This window comes from Rhinolophus sinicus, linkage group LG07, assembly GCF_036562045.2.
Source record: "Rhinolophus sinicus isolate RSC01 linkage group LG07, ASM3656204v1, whole genome shotgun sequence".
NCBI classification, from domain to species: Eukaryota; Metazoa; Chordata; class Mammalia; order Chiroptera; family Rhinolophidae; genus Rhinolophus; species Rhinolophus sinicus.
Window position 1 is genome coordinate 5,972,186 of NC_133757.1, and position 20,750 is coordinate 5,992,935.

A 20,750-nucleotide genomic window follows, 5' to 3' on the forward strand; every position below is an offset into this window, starting at 1 on the left:
AGACGACACAGCTCCCCCAGCGTCCTCCCCTCCTCCTGGACTAGCTGGGACTGGAGTCCAGTGCTCCTCCCGTTTTGCTATTGACTCAGCACACGGACGTTGAGCAGTTCCTTCTATGGGAGGCTCTGTGCTGAGTGCAGAGGATGATGGACTCAGGTTCGTACCCAGACTGCACATGTGAGGGGAGGGCTCTACACGGACACCCTGGAAGTGGACTTGGAGAGAGGGCAGGGTGGGCTGTAGTAGAGGGGCAGCAGGAGGCAGAGGCCCGAGGAAATGGGGGCAGATGGACACAGATTCCGGCTGGTGTAGCGAGAAGCCTGTAGAACTAACCCCCCCCCCCAGGCTGGGAGCACCCCGGCTCCCCTGGGAAGCACCGTTGCCCACCCATTCGGTAAAGGATGCACCTGGGCTGCTTCAGGATGAGCTGTAGAGAGAAGGGGTGTATCGCAAACCTCGCATTTGTCCTTCAGTGTTTGGGCAATCGAACTGAAAAATCAAATACTGGGTAATTATGAGGCAATGTGCAGATCCTGGAGTAGAGGATGCGTGGTGAAGACAAAGACTGTGGAGTTCAGCAGCTGTGGCCCGAGTCCTTGTTTTACCCTTCACAACTGGGGGACCTTGGGCCTGGGCCTCAGACTGTCCCTCTGGAAAATGGTGCCCACACACGGGGTGCTCTAAGGATGCCGGAAGCGTAGGGCCCGGTGCTGTTGCTGTGGCTGTTCTTATTTGACCCATGCTCTGCGTCACCTGGTTTTTTTCTGTAAGTACAAACCAAGAAGATGCTAAGAAAATGGTAAGCAAACATGTATTTTTTTCCTGCATAGGGCCTCTCTTGTGGTGTTTTTTTAAATTAGTAATGTTTGGTTGGTGTTAAAAGTATCAACGAAAGTGGTTTTATGTGTGTTTTTCTGACTCTGTATTGAAGGTGGTGAAGGCGGTCCTGTGTTTTATCAATGACTTTTCAGTAGGACCCGAAGACTGGGCCCCTGGGCTGAGGGCGTGTTTAAATGGCCCACTGCAGCCTGGGAAACGCACATTTTGTGGACATGTCCTCCCATTGGAACTCTGGACTCTGTTTCCAATATCAACTCGGTGTGGGAAAGTATGGGCTCTTGATAAAGTTCCTAGGCAGCTTTTAACTTTTATCCTTTAAACTCAGATGACTTAGTTATAAAACAGCAAGCAGAAGGCATCCCCAGGCAGATTAAATTCCCGTCTTGGCAGATAGGAACTTGACAGCGACCGCAGGATTCAGCGCCCCTCGCAGCCCTTCTCCTGGTTTGTCACAGGATCTGGCAGAAGGCAGCATGACCCACTGAGACATGCACTTCCCCAAATGTTCATAAATTTGCTTCCAGATTCTGCCTGCATATTGCTTTTGTCACACCAGCTGAAGTTACGAGAGTTTAAAAGTGCATGCAGCCTTCCCGAAGACCTTGTAGAAGTTCTGTTTTCCTCCCATTTCCTTTGCTTAATGGGAGAGGGAAGTGGAGGCTCTGAGAAGAATGACTTGCTCAAGCCATCAGGAAAATCACTGTCAGTGGCCAAGGTCATGTTTAGGTTTTGTTCCGAGTCCTGTGTGTAGGGTGGTAAGATAATCTTCTGCTATAAAACTAACTTGTGCAAACACAGGAGAAAGATACTAAAAGAAGGAAAGTGTCATTGTCTTGGTAATTTCCAATGTGGTCAGTATCTTTTTAAAGGATAGCCCTTCAAAAATGCATGACAGAAGCGTTTGATTAAACTCCTTTAATCTACTTAAGAGTGATACAGAACTCTAGGAGTTGCAAAACTTTTTGGCATATATAAATGCATTTAGCACACACCAGGCAGGGTTCCCTTTTGCCAGAAGCTGAGAGACTCTGACTACAGTGATAACAGACAGCTGGGTTCAAGGGTCGCAAACGAATGAAGGCACACTGAAGATTGCAGAACAAAAGCAAGAAAATTTTATGTTAGGAAAGACGTGTGTGAGACAGCAAAGCTGTCTCCTGTCCCCTGTGGTGTCAGAGTGGCCAAGGAGGCAGACCTGGATTCAAGTCTTGCCCTCGCCCCTGCTGGCTGTAGGGTCTTGGGCAAATGCTTGCTTTATTTCAGGAGCTTCAGGCTTCTCATCTGGAAAATGGGAATACTACTAATAGCGATGCCTGTTCATAGGAATGTGAGATCATTAAATGAGAAGAGCCAGCCTGTGGTTGGTGCTCAGGGAGATGGGAGGTGGAGACAGGGAGTGTGCTCTGTGGAGCACGTGGGGGCAGAGGCGGCCATGGCGCTGGGTCCAGGGCCCCTGCTGAGTACGGGCAGTGTCGCCTGGTGCCTGCTGACCTGGCTCTGGGCACAGTGCTGGGGAGCTCGGGGCTCTCCTTGGGCAACCACACCTTTGGCGTGAGGACTTGAGGGGTGGTCAGGACCCTCTGCCACCACATCTGCAGCCAGGGAACGTGAGGGCATCCAGGAAAGTGGGATCACGGGTCAGTGGAAAGCCTGACTTTGCTTTTTGCTTTGTGGATGGAAATCCTGGGGAAGATGAATCACTGAGTAGAGGCTGCTGGGGTCGGAACCAGAGAGTGCCCCCTGAATAGGCAGGGCATCTGCTGAGGGGAGGCCCTTACCGAACCTCCTCCCATGGACAGTGGGCGCCCGATGTGTGGGGGGCAGGGCAGGAGGCCCTCTGTCTGCCGTGAGCACTGGGCAGGGAGTCTCAGCAGAGGGTGGGAGTACATGTGGGGACAGGGAAGTGACCACACAAGGTTTAAACACAGGTCAAGGAGACTGCAGAAGACAGGGCAGGGTGATGTTGACAGAAGTGCCACCCGCAGTGGCTACTTGTTTGTGCCAAGGGGAGTGGGTACCCATGTCTGGGCCCCTCTCTGCCACATTCTCACACACATTTTCTTACCTCAATTGTCCAGCAACCTCCAGAGCAAAGGTATTATATCACTCTCATTTCAAAGGTGAGGACACTGAAATCAAGTGACTTGCTGCAGGTGAAGGCCAGGGCCCCCCAGCCCCTCAGCATGCGTCTCATCCCTCCTTCCACGTGGCCTCCTTGATACAGGCAGCAGCAGCCGTGTGCGCTTCTTTTAAAAAGAATTTTTTTTTGGTATTTGCAAACAGTGCAGTTCATTTTCTTGGTGTTTAGTTTTATGCGTTTTGACAAATGCAGAGATTGAGTGGGCTTTCTTAATTTAAACTTTACATTTTGCGATCATTGTAACTTCACATGTAGTTGTAAAATAATAGAGAAATCCTGGGCCATTTACTCAGTTTCCCCCCAGTAATAACTAATATCTTGCAAAACTGTAGCTTAGTATCAAAGCAGGAAATTGACACTGATGCATTCAAGATACAGACCGTCTGTGTCACCACAGAGATTCCTCCTGTTGCCGTTTCATAACCACGCCCACCTCCTTCCCACCCCAATACCCCATCCTGCACCCCCAGCAACCTTTCATCTGCTCTTCGTTTCTGTAATTTTGCCATTTCAACAATGTTGCGTAAATGGCTTCATGCAGTCATTAACCTCTGGGGTGTGGGCTGTCTCACTCAGCACGATTCCTTTTTGATGCTGAGTAGTATTCCGCCCATAGCACAACAGGTTGAACCATTCCCCTGTGAAAGGACATCTAGCTGGGTTCCCGGTTTGGGCTCTTTGCACATTCACCTGCAGGTTTTTGTGTGACGTGAGTTTGCATTTCTCTGGGGTAAATCCAAGGGGTGCACTTGCTGGGGTTTTGAAGGATGCATTTGGGATGGCAAGGCAGGTGGGAGGCAGGGGCTGTGCTACAGGTGGACACTGGTGGGAAGCACAGACCTGGGAGCTGGGCCGTCTGGGTTCAAGTCCAAGCTCCCTCAGGCCCCGGGTGAGTGGCTTCCTCTGTCTGTAAAGTGGTAGTTGGACCTATGATGGGGCTGATGTGCATACAGCACCTGGGGCACAGTCGGTGCTCAGTACATAGAAGCGGCCCTTAACCTTTTCAACGGGTTGATTTCAGGTTTGTTCTCCACAATGTGTCAAAAATCCACAGAAAATAATTACAGTATTTATATTTTAAGTAAATACAATAAAGATGCTACATTTTATTGCAATAAATGATGACTTTAAAGTATAAAAATTTCCTATTGTTATTCATTCTTGAAAAACATAGAAATACAGAAAAATATACATCTGCTTTCCTAACCTTCCTTGCTGGAACACTGAGCTCGTGGGGGTAAAGTCGAACGCCGCAGTCAGCAGCTTGGAGATCATTCAACTACAGACGAACTTCGCAGCGAAAGTGTTAATATGGATTTAGAGAAAACGCACCAGGTCAGAGCAGGGTCTGTGCCCCAGAGGTGGCCTTGGGAAGCCTTCACTTTGCCACCTGTGGGCTCTGGGGCACCTCCTTTTTACCTTGGGCAGAGCTATGCTCCCAGTTGTCCCTTCAAAGCCTAGCCCCTGGCTTCTTCCTGAGACGTCCTGGCCCTTGTTTTGGACTGGGCTCCAAGTCTCTGCACGGGCACGGCATTCTCTAATGACCTGGCCAGGCCCGTGCCATGGATCAAAGGAATCCCAGAGAATTCCAGATGGTGCCAGGCTCTGCTGGTCTCGATTTGCCTCCCAGGGTCTGAGAATGTGCCAGACCATTTCAGATGTTGCTCTGATTGAGCCTAATTCCAGAAATGTGTATTGAGCTCTTACTGTATCCATGGCGCTGTGCTAGGTGTCACAAAGGGTTCAGGCAAAATCACTGAACAGATCCCAGCAGCCAACTCCAGCCCCTCTGGGAGCCCTTGTGGCCTCGTGATAAAGTTACGTTCAGTCTGGCATTCAGAGCCCTTGGTCTGGTTTGAATCTGTCCTTCAAGGTACTTGTCCTGCTGCCACCCGCTCTCCACGCAGGTCCCCTGTACTCCAGCCACCAGCATGCTGTCTGTGCCCCACACACCATGGACGGGGCAGGCTGCCGTGCTTTGCTCACACTCTTCCCTCTGCCTGGGTGCCTCTTCCCTTCCTGTTGAAATCTTGCCTATTTCCTTTTTAATCAAAGGGGGTGTCATGTGCACTGGATGAGCCATTCAGACAACACAGCGCCTGCTCCTGCTCCAGAACCAGAGGCCCTTCCTCGAGGCAGCCATGCTTAGGGGACGATGCTGCCCTCCTCTCTGGCGGTTTCCACTTGTCAGTGTATCTTGGAGAGTGTTCATATCTATACCATTAGAATTGCCTCATTAAAATTGTGGTGAAGGTGACATGGTATTCCTGTACATAACTACACTGTGATTTATGTAGCCTGTCCCGTGCAGGTAGATGGGCGTCTGGGTTGTCCCCACTCCTGGGGTCCCCACACGCAGGCCGTCAGTGCTGTGTGTGCTTGGCCCCTGGCAGAGGGGCCTGTTTCCGACTCAGCGCCAGTGCCCCCCTCCTGTCTGCCTTAAGCGGGTGTGGTCCCTGCGCTCACAGCACTCTTTGCGTGAGTCCCAGGGACAGGGATTGTGGTAGACCTTCTTCCCCTTTCCAGAGTCTGCTGTGTTTGCGACCACCCTGTGTCCAGGTGCTCTGGTGTTCACCCCCTGCTGCCTCTGTGAGCCCTCGTGTGTGGTGGGGGCTCCAGCCGGGCGCCTCAGTCCAGCTGCGTGCTTGCTGCCTGGCGCTGCTTCGGATGCACTGCCGTGTTTCCATGGCAATAGACTTCCACAGCATCATTTTGACGGTTTTACCAGAGGGATGGGCCATAGTGCAGCCAGTCCCCTCCCTCTTAATGGAATTTGGCTTTACAAATGCTGATGGAATTTCCATTTTAAGCAATTTGAGAGGACAGATGCTTGGGTGTCCATTGCTGAGAAAGGATGAGGCCCCCAAGCTCCCTCATGAAACGAGTGACGGTAGCTACTGTTCACTGAGCACTTCCTCAGATGAGCTCGGGCTTCTCACCGAGCAGGGGGGCTTGAGCTCTGCCTTCATATGATACAGTAATCTTCTGAGGCAGGCACTGCTGTCCCTATTTCACAGAGAGGGACACTGAGACTCAGAGTGAGTAATGTGGCAAAGGTCACTCAGACAGTATATTTCCAGAGCTGGACTCAAGCGCACCCAGGTGGGCTTGATTGGACCTAGGCCTGTAACCACGAACCCCCCGCCTCCTTAAAGAAAAAGGAAATGGGAGAAGGACAGGTCACCCACCTGGGCCTTGGGCCAACGGCTGGCTGCCCCAGGACAGAACCGAGGTTGCACCCGGAAAGAAGATGGCCACCATCAGACCTCACCTTCCTCACTGAGGCAGCACAAAGGGTCCCTTTGAAGACCCAGTCCAGGAGCACCCCTCCGGGCGCTCTCCTGCCTGGCGTGCCCCGGCCTGCTCCCAAGCCAAGTGTCCAGGGGCTCGCGGGCATTTCTGGCTCAGCTGTCTGGCCCGAGCTTGGAGGAGTGGTCTGAAGTTCTTCCCCTGAGCAGATCGCTCTTGCTCAGAACATGTCGCTTCCAGAGCCATGTGGTTGAGACCACATTGTCTCCTGGTCGCACTGGGAACCTGCGGACTGCCCTGGGCGCCCTCCCCAGCAGCCCGGCCTTGACAGTGTATTGATTTCCCTCCTTCCCTTCCCTGCTTTTGCACTTTGGATGAACCTTGTTTCGAAGAACAGTAGAAGGTAATTTTCCTGGGCTTGCCAGCTGGCCCATAATTGAGCAATTTCAATAACACCCACTGTAAAGTCTAATCGAAGTAAACAGGAAAATATGATTTACAATCTGGATGGCAAGTAAATACCAGGGTACAATTAATTTTTACCCCGAGCAGCAGATTCTAAAACCTTTTCCTGCACCGAGCAGTTTGTGTTTAATGATCGATTAGGAGCTGCCTTTCTATTTATCACTGTTATCATCACTACACTTTACTTTTTGATGGTGGTCTTCAGGTTTCTTGTGTCCGCGTGACTTTCTTTGAAGGTGTAACCGCAGAGTGGGGCATGAGAAACGGATCAGAAAAGTTCATTTGTAAGGGGTGGTTTTTCAGACCTGAACTGAAGGCTGCACTCTCTGCGTTTGCTTGGTGGTACATGGTGGTGGGTCGGGGACAGGTGACAGCTGTGTAGAATGGGGGTCCTGTTATGCTGGGAGGCCATGTGTGGGCAGGCCATGCATGGGCTGTGACTTTGTTTACCTTATTCTGGGGAAGGGAACAAAGCTATAAAGGCCTCCAGTGTTGCGAATGTATCGTTGTGGAAGAGTAGCACTGCCGAGGATGGGAGTTGTGCGCCTTTAAATGGACCCTCCTGATTTTTCCAGCACCTTCTGTTCATAACTGGGTGGGAGAGACTAACCACCTCGCTGACTGTTGGTCTCCTGCTGCCAGTCGGCTGCCCAAGGGCTGACCCATTTGGTTTTGATTCTGGGATCAGTGTGTGTGTGTCCCTCAGCCTAGGGTGGGCAGACACTGAGGCCGTCTGCAAAGCCAGCTCAGTGTAAGATGTCACATGACTTGAGCACACTTGGGGGACAGCAGGTCATGAGCAGCCCAGACCCTGAGATATGTCTTAAAGGCACCACATGGCTAAACGGACGTATGTTGTTGTACCCACTATGGTGTCTGTTGGCTTTAGGGAGCCGCCAAGGCCGGCATGGGGGCGGGGACTCTGAGAAGGTGATTCTGGCCTGTGAGGCCCTCCCAGAATGGGAGACGGGTCCAGCGTGGAGGGGAGTGGGCAGCTCTCTCAGGGCCCCAGTCTTCCCAGTCCTGAATCCCCGTGCCTTCTTTTTGTCTTTCCAGGGAGTTGACCACACTTGGCCATTTTCTGTAAGAGCCCCCCCAAGGCGGGTGAGTGGCTGATGGGGAGCTGTTTCTGCTGACGTTACTCACCTGGGAGGTGCCCAGGGGATCGCCTCTGCCCAAGTCTGCCCAACGAGATGGCTCGTGCCCACCCTGGGCCAGAGCCCAACGCCTGAGGTCCTTACGATGGTGATGATCCTAAGGCAAAGCCTCAGCAACCAGGGCCCTGACTCCATCGCACGCAAGACCTTCAACTCTGAGCTGGTAAGGACCCACTGGGCCTTGTCTCACTGGTGACCCTTTTTGAGACCCGATGTCCAGCTGGGACTGTGGACTGAGTGTGCAGGCCTAGCAGACTGAGTACAAAGGGCCCGAGAACAGTGCTCTGAGATGTTGCAGGCTGGGGTGCGGGGAGGGGGGCAGAGGAGCCCAGAGCCTGGCTAAGTAGTTGCAAGAAGGAAGTAGCTGGCTCAGACTGGAGTCTTCTGGTGAATGAGGAGGGAAGGCCAGCGCCCTGGTAAATAATACCAAGCGTGGTCCTGCCACCCTGCCAGGCTGTGACCGACATTCCTTCTGATCTCCTCCCAGGAAGGGGAGGTGGCGCCCTGAACGGTGGCCCAGATAAGGCCGTACCTCCAAAGGGTGGTGCAGAGTAAGAGCTGCTGCCGCGGGAATGTCAAGAGTGGGAGCAGATGGAGAAAGAAGGCGCAGTCTGGCGGCCAGTGGTGGGCTGTGGTGACAGCTGCCCTTTGGCTTCCCTCTGCCAAGGTTGTCCTCTGGACAAGTGGCCTGATGGGCTGGGCCAGAGAGGCAGACAAACAGGCCTGCTCCGGCTGAGAACGAAACAGCCTCCTAACTGTCCTTTGCATTCCTCATCCCTCAGAAGTAAGCCGGGCTGCTCCCCAGCTGAGGGAGCAGGAAGAAGTCCCGGTCAGGCACACATACTCTTGTGGAGGAGTTTTGTAGATGGGCGAGTCCCCAGGACTCTGCTGTGTCCGCGATCGGGGTGGGGGGTGGGGCACTGTCTGGGGTCACGTCACCCAGTACCCGTCCCGCTGCCCTTCACAGCCCCTGGTGAGAACACACACTGGCCCTCTCGTGGACTCCCTTCATTGGTCTCTCACCAACAACCAAGCCGAGAGCTGGCAGGTGGGTCTCTGGCCCTCACAGGAGCTTTTGAAAGCCACCGAGACCTGTGTCCACCCCACAGGCCTTCACAGAGCACCTTGGGTGTGCCAGGCGCTGGGCTGGAGGCATTCCACAAGCAAAGATGAGTCAGGCTCTGCCCGTCATGACTTCCTTTCCAATTGGCCTTTAATATCTATCTGTAATTAGATCCCCTCTCACCATCCCCACTGCTGCTGTCCTCTCTCGCCTAGATTCTTGTGGTAACAGGCCCCCCCGCTTCTGGCTGCTTTGGCCTGTTCTCCACCAGCAGCCAGAGGGAACACGAGTCTTGCCGGTCCCTCCTCTGCTCAGAACCTTCCACCGGCTTCTCATCTCAGGCCCAGCCAATGCCAAAGCCCTTTCTTGGATGTACGAGGCCCCACGTGGCCCCCCGGGACCACTCTGCTCTCTGCTGCCCACCCCCCATTCACTCTGCTCAAGCCACACTGGCCTCCATGCTCATTGTGCCAAGCACTAGCCTGCCTCAGGGCCTTTGTACTTTTTCCGTGGCCTGAAACACTCCCCCTAGCAGGATTCTCCTTCCCTCCCTTTCTTTTCTGGTCAGTCGCCCAAAATTTAATTCTACTGCCACCACCCTTACCTCCCTCACCCTTTCTGTCCCCTTTCCCCATCTCTGTTCCTTCTTAGGCAGGTACCACTTTTTAATACTTGGATCTTGTGTGTTGAATGACTCCTGCACTAGAATGTGAGTGTGACAAAGGCATTTTTGTCTCTTGCTTGTGGCTGAATCCTCAGTGCCTAAAGCCCAGGCCTAGTACACGGTAGGTGCTCAGTGGACATTTGCAGAGTGAATGAATGTGCGTTCCCGTAGCCCAGCTTCTCCTCCCATCATTGTTTTAGCCCCTTTCTGGCTGCTGCCGAGATTGCTCTTTTTCTGTTGTTGGTGGGTGTTTTCCTGGTAAATCTAAAGAACACATTTAGAGTAGCTCTGACCAGAAAGGAATGACGGTCAGGGTGAGGGCCTTCTGGATGTCCTAAGGGAGCATCCCTGCCGGGTCGAGCTGCACTGTTGGCCTTAGCAGCTGCTGCTGAACTTGGTCCCATCCCAGGGCGAGTCTGGCTGGGGTTGGCCATGGAGCTGGTTCCAGGGCGTGTGGGCCTGAGGTCAGCTGAGCCGTTCTTTGAATAGACATGGCTTGAGCCCATGCCAGGAGGAGTGTGGCCTCACAGCCCTAGTGGGATAGGAAGACTCATCTTCTCAGGAAAGGGAAGGGAAGGGAAGGGAGGGGAAAGGGAAAGAAAGGAGGTCAAGGGCAGCAAACAGGTCATGGCGAAGGGCTGTGTGGTCCACCTGCTGCTATGTGGCTTAGGGTCTTCCCTGTCTTCCCAGACTCTCTCCCCTTCCTGGAAGGTCATCGGCTGCTCCAGGCCCATCTGTCCTCTTCGGACTCTTCCCTCCCCTTAAGTCCCAGAAGGGCAGGTCAGCTGTGAGGAGTGGCCATCTTTGGAAGGGGGCTTTCTCAATGTCAGTTTGGTGGCGCCTCACAGGCTATTGGCCCCAGTCCAGGCCTGGCCTGGTTCTGCTTGCACAGGAGGAAGCTCAGTGTGGGCCAGTGGACAGGCAGGAGTGCAGCTGTCCCAGCGGCTTGGGACGGGAAGCGCCGTCCGTGTGGTGCTTGCAGAAGTCCTACCACCCTTCCCTCCTCTGGAGCCTGCCCCCGCCCTGCTGAGGGGCAGGGGTACGTCCACCTCTACCCTGTTACACAGACAGGAAACTGCTGCTCTGAGAGCCCAGGGGATGGGGGGCCTAGGCCACACAGCTGGCGAGCAGGGTGCCCGGATGCAGCCTGCAAGCCCAGGCACTTGTGTCCTGCACCCCAGACCTGCACGCACAGCCCAGCCTGGCTCCTGAGGCTGTAGTCTCAGGACTCCACTAGGCCTTGGGCAGTGCCACGGGCTAAACAATCAAAGAAAGACCCCAAGTGATCTCAGTCTAGTGGAGACATCCACCAGACGGAATGTGAGATACACTGATGTGAGAGTTTGCTCTCAGCAGCCAGTGAGGGTGAGAGGAAGTTAGTGGGGGTTTTGCTTCAGCTTCCTAAGCTGGTAACATCATCCTCATGTAAATACCATCAAGATAATAACAGGAAAGGTGGAAAAGCATTTCTCTTTTGTTTTCTAATCAGACTAAGAAGATAACAGAAGTGGGGGTTTAAGATTACAAAAGAAAATGTGAATCACCATAGGCCACCTTGGAATTGTGGTGACAGATCTCAGAGAGACAGCAGTGAGGAGAGAAAGTCCAAAACTGCAGGTGAAAGTCACCTGGGGGGGGGTGTGCCTTGAAACACAGGGTGAGGAGAGGCCCAAGGTGCTCTCCTGGGCCTGGCCAGCCCCCTCCCCGTCTTCTTAGGAGCCCATTTAATGGTGTTGGTTCTCCTTTTTCTGCAAACTAAATGCTGCTGACAACGTGACTGCCTCTACTCTTGAGAGAGAGAGGAAGAACAGAAAAAAGGACTGAGAGCGCTCCGTAGGTTTTGCCTTTCTCCAGGGAGAGGTGGCTGGGGGCCTTGCCTTGGCCCAGCTGGCTGGGCTTGCACAATGGGCAGCGATGCCCACACTGGGTTCCCCTTTGCCCCACTCCGCCGCCGGCCGCTTTCCTCTGCCGAGCGGTCTCTTCCTTCTAGTGTTCTAACATTAGCTGCTGCTACTGGCAGGCAGCCCAGACATTTGACCTCGGGAGCAGCATTCCCCAGCTCCTTCCCACACGCTCACACTCAGGCAGAGGGTCTGTTCTCTTGCACCAGGCTGACCATGTTCCTGGCCAGGCCCAGCTGTCTCCCCAGAAACTCCCAAGCCTCTGTCAAGTCTGGAGACCAGCGGGAGCTGGGGGTGCATCGCTCCAGGGCGGAGGCGGAGTGTGGGTCCAGGCAGCCGCCCTTTCCCAGCCTCGTGGTATTTCCCACAACAGCCGACACTGGTTTGTGGAGCAGGCCCTTCCTTCTGCGCTTGTCAGATCAGCGTGCCAAGGCTAAGTGACTTGCTCAGTTGGAAGAGTTAGTGGCCACGTCAGGCCTTGCACCCAGCTGCCTGGGAACCGAGGGTCTTCATATTCCCGGTCACCCGGACTTGGCATTGGGCTCAACAGCCCCAGCCAGCATCCCTGGCAGGCCACAGGCTGGGCTGAAGTTTGAATTCAGAAATGCAGAGTCCGAGGCAGTCCGGTGCCTTTTCCCGGGGCAAGCAGACGCCAAGGGGCCCGTCGTCCATGCCTGAGCCAACCCTGAAGTCCGGGGAGCCAGGGCCACCACCGGCTGTCTGCCCCAGACACGCTGCTTCCTTCTCAGCTTCTCTGCTGCTCGGGTCTGCCTCTCCCTTCTGCTTTCCACGGCCATGGTCTCACCATGTTCCCTTTTGGAGGCTGGGGTCCCCGCTTGTTCCCCTCATGTGCATGAGTATGATCTTGTCCACGCGGCATTGCGGTTCCCTGTAACACTGCATCAGGGAAAGGAAAAAGGGACGCGACCGCTTTAGTCAGTCATCTGCAGAAGAAAGGAAGAAGAAGCATGGGCATGTGCGGAGACGGCTTTGCCGTACTTGCTGAGCCAGTTCCTCATTACAGAAAGGCCTGAATCGTGTCTTTATTTGAGTCAGGGCTTCTTTCCTTAGTCAGAGTTTGATTTGCAGCTTTTGCCTTTCCCATGGAAGATCCAATTCCAGAACCTTCTCTCCTGACCTGAGACCAGGCCCTGCCCTGGGGGAGGCTTGGAAACAGAGGCTTCCCAGTGGGGGAAATACCAGGGGGGCTGTGCTCATTGTCCTGTGTCACTGCAGACACCAGCCAGGGCCTGTGTGCACGTCTGTGCACGTCTGTGTGCACACTGAGTGTCTTGGGAAACCTCAGAGGGTGAGTCCCCCCAGGGCCTGTGGGGCCTCACCACATAGGTAGGGATCGGCTCAACCTTCCCACAGGGGGTCCAAAGGGGCAGAGAGGCCGGCTGCAGAATGGCACAGACAGTGGGGATTTTATCATGTGTTGGGTATACTAGGAATACAACGGCTCTGGACCACCTGGAGCCCAGTGGGAAGCTTGGGCGGTGTTGGACCTTGGGAAACCTGCCAGTGGTTGGGGTGTGCTTGGGACCTGACACCCTGGGAAGCTGTCAGGTACGGGATGTTCAGGCCTGCCCACCGCCGGCCCAGCCTCAGACAGGGCTCAGAAAGCAAGATGGGGGGCCCTGATCCCACTGTTTATTTCCTGGTTTCTTCAGCTACCCCAACAGGCGGCAGAAAGCCCAGGGGGAAGTAATTAGCCCATAACGAGTTCAGGCTTCATGATTGGCCTTCAGATTGCCACCGTCCTCTCGGTCAGCATTTCCCCATCATGACTTTGAGGGAAATTCTCTACATACGCAAACCCATTTGCCTGAATTGACCATCAAGAAGAGGAAGAAGGAAAAGAAAGAGGAGAAAGCTGCATTTTGTGAAAAACAAACAAACAAAAAACAACAACACACCATCAAAAACCAAAAAAACCCAAAAAACTACACTGCACTATATAAGTAGGTTTAATGTGTAAATATTTCCTCATGGTCCTGAAAACCTCCACCAAAGCACCACTTGGAGCGGTTGCGTGGCTTCCTTAAACACAAGCCTCTTGAAGCCCAGCATGAAATCGGCTGGGGTTCCTCAGTTGTAAGCAGGAGACCATTTCTGGCTAACTTGACACGCAAAGAGGACCCCGTGAGCACTGGCAGAGAACTGCAGGCCTGGAGAGGAGTTGGCGAATGAAGCCCCAGAAAAGACAGGGATGGGGCAGCTTGGGTGGCTTGGGAAGCAGGTGCTCACGGCAGGCTCAGGGCGTCCCACTGGGTGAAGCAGCCCCAGCACCCCCTTGGTCCAGAACTCAGAGCCCTGGAGCGACGAGTGTCTGGTCAGCCATGCCTGTGTCCTGTGCCCACCCCATGCCGGGGACACCGAGGCCCAGTCTCACCATGACACGCCCCAGTGAGGGAGGGGAGGAGCCCCAGTGCAGAGTTGGGGTGCTGTTTGAAGAAGGGGCGCTGCACCATGAGTCTGTACGGTTTCACATGCTCAATGAAGAAACCAGGAGTGGGGCTCCCCAACAACGGGGAACCAGGGGAAGGGCTTCCTTCAAGTTGTAAACTCTCAGTGTCCACCTGCGTCCTTGAGTGCAGAGTCAGAGGCCGCGTGAGGAGCCCGGGCCCACCTAGGGTCACCCCCGACTCTGTCCACCTGCTGCTGTCTCCCCTTCCCCCTGAGTTTTGATTTGGCGTGAGCCCAGCGGGTCCTGGCCAGTGGAAATCGTTTCCGTTGGCCCCACATCTGCCGGGCCTGTGGCAGCAGGACCAGCTTGGGCTGACAGCTGGCCATAGCGTTCAGTCACCAGAGAGTCCCGTGGCGCCTGCTGTGTGATGGGAACGTCGTGGACAAGACAGTAGCCTCGAGAAGGTTGAGTCTTGGGGGAAGCAGAGAATAGGCACAGAAGCGAATGAAGTGACGCAGGCGATGCAAAAGCTAAACAAGGCCGTGTGAAGTAAGCACGATGGGTGCCGGCGCCTTTCAGCCGGGTGCTCAGGGCAGGCCGCTGAGGAGGCCGCGTGACAGGAATGAGACCCAGAGCCCATCTTGTAAAGACCCCACCGCGAAGGGCCTGAGGCAGCAGCAAGCTGGCTGGTCCCACAGAGCTGCGTGAGGGGGGACAGGATGGGTTGAGTGAGGGTTGTGGGCACCAGGCTTGGCTCACATGGGTCTGGTGGGCTGTGGGGAGAGGGGGCGGCCTGAATTTTATTCTGGTTGCTGTGGGAAGTCCTTGGAGGGTGGTAAACAGAGGAACAATGTGGGCTGGCCTCTGTTGGGTCTGGGTGGAGAATGGACCCGGGGCTCGGCACAGGCAGGGGACCAGTTAGGAGACTGGCTTAGTCTCAGCGGAGGGTGGTGGTGTCCTGAGCAGGACAGCAGGGCATTCCAAGTGTGTGTTCTCCAAGTTGAGACACGGCTCTGCAGCAAACGCTGAGCCACTGAATGAGTGACAATGAGTGAACGCGGGCCTGGAGAGCCCCCATGCGCTGGCCCAGTGGCTCTCCTCTGTGGGTACGGACCCCAGCAGCTGTTGTGCCCATCACGTGTTCACCTTGCCTGGGCAGGCCCCGAGGCGCTCTCTGTCTGGAACACAGCTCAGAGGAAGAACAAGGCCAGCGAGCAGGGATGCGTTGGGAGGTTGGCCCACTGTTGGTTTCCTGCTGTTGTCTGGGGACCCCAAGCCCTCCTCAGTGGCCCCTGCATCGCAGTGCAGCCAACCGGCCACTCCAGGCTTCTCGCTGTCTTCTGCAGTCCATGGCCCGATTCTGGTTTGGGTTTCTGGGGGCTCCCAGCCTGGGTAGCTTTGCCCCCTGCCACCAAGCACGAGGGTGGGCTGCCTGCTGCGGTTCCCCAGTGGGTGTGTGCTTTGTGCTGGGGTGTTGGACTGTCTCCCTCAGCAGGCAAGCCCAGCTTTTCTCTCTCTGAACACAGCAGAGCTCTCGAGTTTGTCACCTGCTCCCCATTGGGTGACTTTGGTATGGGCTTTCAGTGTGTATCCTGCTGCATTAACCGAGTCAGTGGGGAGGGAGGTGGTCACAGCCCGCCCTTTCCCCCGACACATGTAGATTAGATGGTTAAGTCTCTGGAACTCATGGGGACCACCTGTCCTGCAAGTATAAAGAGTGTTTTACGTGGAGGAGGAGGGACTGGCGGAGGACTGCCCACCCCCCGCACCAGCTGGGCCTTCAGCACCAGCTGTAGTGTCTCCTCAGGAAACCAGCCTTGACCTCCCGCACGCAGCACCCACAGGCTGGTTATCTTTCCCCGTCCCACTCTCTGTGTAGTGGCTTGTCTCTGACGGTGTCCTCTACGAAATGGGAGCTTCTTGTGGGCTGAAGCGCTGTCCTTCGTCTCTGCCCAGGGCTCCTCAGGATGGACCCTAATAACCTGATTGGATGACCACGTATCTGACGGAGGGCAAAGACCCCGGAATCAGGCAGCTGGGGACAGGGGTGGGGAGCTGGTGCCAGGCGCTTGCCACCCTCTTATCTGGGTGGGCCAGGTGTTCCTAGGCGGCCCCACCCTCACCCTTGCAGGCCTTAAAGAGCCAGGGCCTAGGTTCCCCCCACTTCTTAGACTAGAAGCCTTGCATGTCCTGGGGCTTCCCTGGGGCCTCTGTGACCAGCTGACTCCTCGAGCTAGAGCTTTTTTCCTGTCACATGACCAACCCCTAGCATGGCCTGCATGTAACTTAAATAATTACCAGTACAGCTTTGTTAGGTGAGTGGATGAATGAATGAATGTGTGAGTGAGTGAGTGCGCCAGACGCTTCTTCCTGGGGCCCTAGTGGGCACAGTGTCCCCGCCCTCCCCAGAGGTCAGGATAGGCCTCTTGACCTGGGCCTCAGCTGGCACAAGGGACGGCAGTGTCCACGCTCAGGTTCCTGTGCAGCTGCGGAGCAAGTGCCTGGACTGGGGCCCTCTGGGCCTCGCTGGCCTGTTCCTCACCGATGGCCGTAGCGCTCCGCCAAGGCCAGCTGTGGGCTTGAGGGGAGATGCAGCGTGTTCACCATGGGGAGGGAGACCATTGTGGAAACATGGTGCCAAGGAGCTCAGAAGCCATAGCTGTATGTTGAGAACAAACAGAATTTTCAAGTTGCTCTTTCAGTTCAGAGAGGATCTGGGGACCTCATCACCAAGTGGCCTGCAGGGCGGGGCCACCCTCTTGCACTTCACCCCGTGCTGCTGCGAACACAGGGAAGAGCTGTTCTTCTCACTTGAAGGGAGGGACGGGGGGCAGGAGGTGTCTCTGCTCAGCACTCGAGCTTCTTGCTGCACCCGAGGTCCCCTCTTGTCCCCGCCTGGGATGTGAGGAGGCCTCTTCTCAGCCCAACTCGGTGAACTGGGCACATCACACTTCCTCCCGCACCCTCCTCCATACCACTCGCATGGAAAAGTCCCCCAGTGTCACAAGTCATGCTGCTTTCTTGTGGGTTTTGAAGCCCATTAGTTTGATGGACACCATAACTCACTGGAGACTTCGGACAAAGAGTCCAGGCCTGATTATGGGCAGACGTTGTCTCTTTTAATACTTTTCTCTCTTTTCCCTAATCTGACGTCGGCAAAAGGCGGTCACCCCTCTAATTGTGACTTTAGCAAGGGATCAGTGCAGGGTCATGTGCAGACGTGCTTCTTCTTATGACTTGAAGAGTGAATAGCTTTTCTGGTTGTTTTCAGCACACGCCAAAGAAGATGAGTCACGGACCGACACTTTTCTCTTGTGGAATTATGGGTGAGTAACCGAGGTGGCTGTGAGCAGTCCTTCCGCCAGGGCCTGAGTCCTCCAGGTGAGACGCTAAGGGCACTGCTGGACGCAGGCACAAAGAGCAGCTGTTGGGACTCTTCTGTGTGTTTTATAACTATTTTGGTCCCAGCGGTGCTGGAGTGGTAACGGGGGCTGCCGGGACAGTCACTGGTGTGCGGTTTACAAATGTCATTCCCACTACAACACTGAGTTTCTGTCTGATTACCAAAGTAGCCGTGTTCCCTTTTTTAACTCAGGAAACACACCATAGTATAAAGTATGAAATAAAAATCTCCCATGGCCCCAGTGAAAACTACTGTTCAGATTTTGGTGTATTTTTTTGTTCACAGCCAAGTCCATGATGAACATATGATTACATGAACTTATATACACACAAAAAAAATGTCTCTTGCTTTTTTCACTCGGTACCGATAGTAGTTGCCACCATTTCCCCACAGCATTAAAATTGTCCACTCTGTACATTTTAATGAGTGTCTGGTTCTCCATTGTGTTGCTGTCTTCAAATGTGCTTCGTGATGTAACTGTTGTGTGCCTGTTGGGTGGCAGGGCGTTCTGTTGGCTGTTGTGATTAGCAGTGACTAAGTGTCTCCGCTTCGTCTGCCTTCTGGGTGTTCCGCAGGGCAGTCCCCAGGAGTGGGGTGGAAGGGCCGGAGGGCAGGGTCGGGTCGGCTTTAAGCCTCTTGCTTCATGCTGCTGACAGGCTTTCCAGAAAGGTTGCCTCAGTCCCGTTCTCATGCAAGTGTGAATTACCGTTTTTAATAAGGGGCTGAAATTGACTGTGTTGAGTTCTCATGCTCCAGATGATGAGGCACCGTTTCTCCTTTCACTGTCTGTCTCTCTGTGACTCCTGCACCCTTCGGGGACACCTGACGATGAGTTTCTGTGATGTCTGCATTGAGGCAGCAGCCAGGCTTCCACGATGGGTAACGCCTGTGGGCTTTCAAATTCCAGGTTTGTCTTCGCAGGGCCGTGTACAGTCTTCCTGGCCTCCTCCTTGGCCCTTCCCTCTGTGAACAGTGTTTTCTTCCTCTTCTTTAGACCCAACTCCTGTAGGAGGGATGATGAGGGTGGGGGGTGCTGGGCCACACTTCTTAACATGCAGGATCTCCTCGACTCTGCAGCAGCTTCAGGGGTGGGTGGGGGCACTCCATTCACATGGGGGAAACCGAGGCCTCGTGATGTGACCTCCCAGGTCCCTCGATGGGCAGAGTTGGACCCAGGTCAGGGGAGAAAGAAGATTGTTGTCCTCTCAGTCACAAGCCACAGCTCTGAGGGAGAGCCCAGGCTGTCCTCTTGATGCTGGCACCAGAGGAAATGGAAACAGGGAGATCATCTGGTCTTGGTCTACCCATGTGACACTCTTCTGAGGCCTGTCTCCATGTGGGACTCTCTTGAACACCTTGTTGGTGGTTCCCAGCTCCCTTGGGGCCTGACTCACCACTGAGCTCCCGCTGAGCTGCCTTCCTCTGGCACGGCCAGCCCCCACCCCAGCCTGGACGTCCACTGCAAACTGGGCCAGACCAGTAAACCGGGTTGTGGAGACATCGGTCTTTATTTCAGGGCTGCCCCTGCAACAGACGTTCGGGCCTTTGCACTGAGTACAGCATAATGGAGCTCTTGTGGGTTCGTAACGGGTGGTATTGGACTCACAGGCACTATGAACTCCTGAACTTTTTCAACCTCAGTTTCCTCCTCAGCAATACGGCTGTTGTGATAGCCCCTGCCTCGTGGGCTTGCTGTGAGGACCATGTGAGGTAATGTTTGTAAGGAGCTTGGCGCAGCATGAGCAGTCCTTAGTAATAGGTGACAAAGAGGGCTGCCACCTACGGTGAGCATCCTGCTCCCTGCAGAGGCCTCCACGCCCAACAAAGGGGCCACCTGGGCTTCCTTGGGGAGGAGGTATAGGTGAGCGCATCACCTATATCTTGTGGGGAAAGACCCTTAGGCTCAGGGACCAAGGCAGAGGCCCTGGGGACAGGCACACGGAGTGAGGCAGTCCTTCCGGATTCCCAGTGGCGTCCATCTGAGCCTGCGGAGCCCTGCTGCTGCTTTCTACTCGGGAGGCCTCTCTCCGGCCCAGGGTTTCCAAGAAGGCCTGTGCTGCCGCTTCCGCAGGCTCTCGTTTGCAGAGTGGTTCTTCAGGATCGCTCACCATGGGCTCCGTGTCCCTCCTGCTCTGCTGGCTCGGGCAGGGGTCCATGGCGTCCCCTCCTCCTTCTCGGCATCTATCTCTGCCACATGCTCATCTTCCTGTTGCTAAGCGCCTCCTTGATTCAGGAAGCCCCTGAGCCACCTAACAATGCACATCACCAAGGCTGCTTGTCCATTGCAGTGGCTGGTCCTAGCAGGTGTTTACTGAGTACCTGCTTTGTGTCAGGCACTTGGTGCTGGGGTAGCGTGAACCAGCCCTGTGCCAACAGCAGGTCCTCAGAGCTGTGGGCAAATCAGCCCATCTTCCTGAGCCGTGGTTTCCTCATTTTGCTGATCACAGGTGTTTGTGGGACTTAAAGAGACAGCAGCACGCAGGAGGGCTGGCTCAGCCCTCCCGCCTCCATCCGTTTCCTGTGCTTGCTGAGGCGGGAATGTCAGCTGTCGTAGGCCTTCCCAAGCCTCTGTGCTGGTGGAAGCTCAGGTGACTGCTCCTGCCCATTTCACCTGTGATCCAGGTATGGCTTCGCCCTTCATGATAAACTAGGAGGGTACCCAGGCAGCGATATTTCATCTTAGACGTGCCAGCTTTTCAATAGCCGGGAACACCCTGTGAGTCCAGCCACACTTTGCAAGAGGGTTTTAGGCCCTTCCAGGGCTGCACAATGCTCAGCGAAGACGAAATGTCTTATTGTTATAATCACCAAACCCCTGCCTGTCAGCTGGAGATAAAGGACTTGTGTTCTGGCCCTGATCAGTGGACTTCTCCTGCGAGAGCTGGAGACAGCTTGGCCCTGTGACTCAGTCATGTCCCTCCTAAGTCCCCATGCAGGGTCCTAACTGGGAGCCAGTAAGAGTTGGAGTTTCGTAAATGTTCTGAAGAAAATTCAGGCAAGTGCATTAGGGTGGGGAGGGCGGTGGCCTGTTTGCTTCCTCTTAAAGAGCCACCCTTTCAAGTAGCTCAGCCTCCTTGCACCCACTTAGGTAAAATGCTACTACGAGTATAATCGAGTGCTCATAGCAATGTTGTTGTTGTTTTTAAGTACTTCCCTCTTCCTTTACTGTGAGCTGTCCCTCACCCCCAAATTTGGGAACTTGATAGAAAGAAGTGGTTTTGTGCTTTTCCAAAGTGGAGAAGTAGGGGAGAGGACAAAGGTGGGCCAGCTGTGCATGGGAGAGGCAGGGCAGAGGGGAGCCGGACAGCTGCCAGGCCTGCTCTGTGCCAGGGCCTAACACCCTGGTCAGGCTGCAGCCCAGCGCTGTCATCACAGGGCCCTTCCAGCAGAGGCAGTGTTTTGCCTCTTGGTTTCCTTTCTCACCTCCCAGACCCTCCCCAGCACATCTTCTGTGCTGA

At 54.7% G+C, this 20,750-nt stretch overlaps 1 protein-coding gene across 7 annotated transcripts in view; it reads left to right on the forward strand.

Annotated features, from left to right (window-relative positions):
* The window catches only part of FAM53B (family with sequence similarity 53 member B), a 115,010-nt gene that overhangs the window by 35,899 nt on the left and 58,361 nt on the right, over nucleotides 1-20,750 (forward strand). For 6 of the 7 annotated variants that reach the window (XM_019742162.2, XM_074338828.1, XM_019742167.2 and 3 more), the window contains exons 2-3: nucleotides 7,751-8,014; nucleotides 17,161-17,215. In XM_019742162.2, the coding sequence (XP_019597721.2) occupies nucleotides 7,937-8,014; nucleotides 17,161-17,215 (133 nt within the window). In that variant the 5' untranslated portion in view covers nucleotides 7,751-7,936. Of the gene's footprint in view, nucleotides 1-5; nucleotides 157-7,750; nucleotides 8,015-17,160; nucleotides 17,216-20,750 lie in introns of those variants that run through there. The other variant, XM_074338829.1, reaches the window with a different exon arrangement.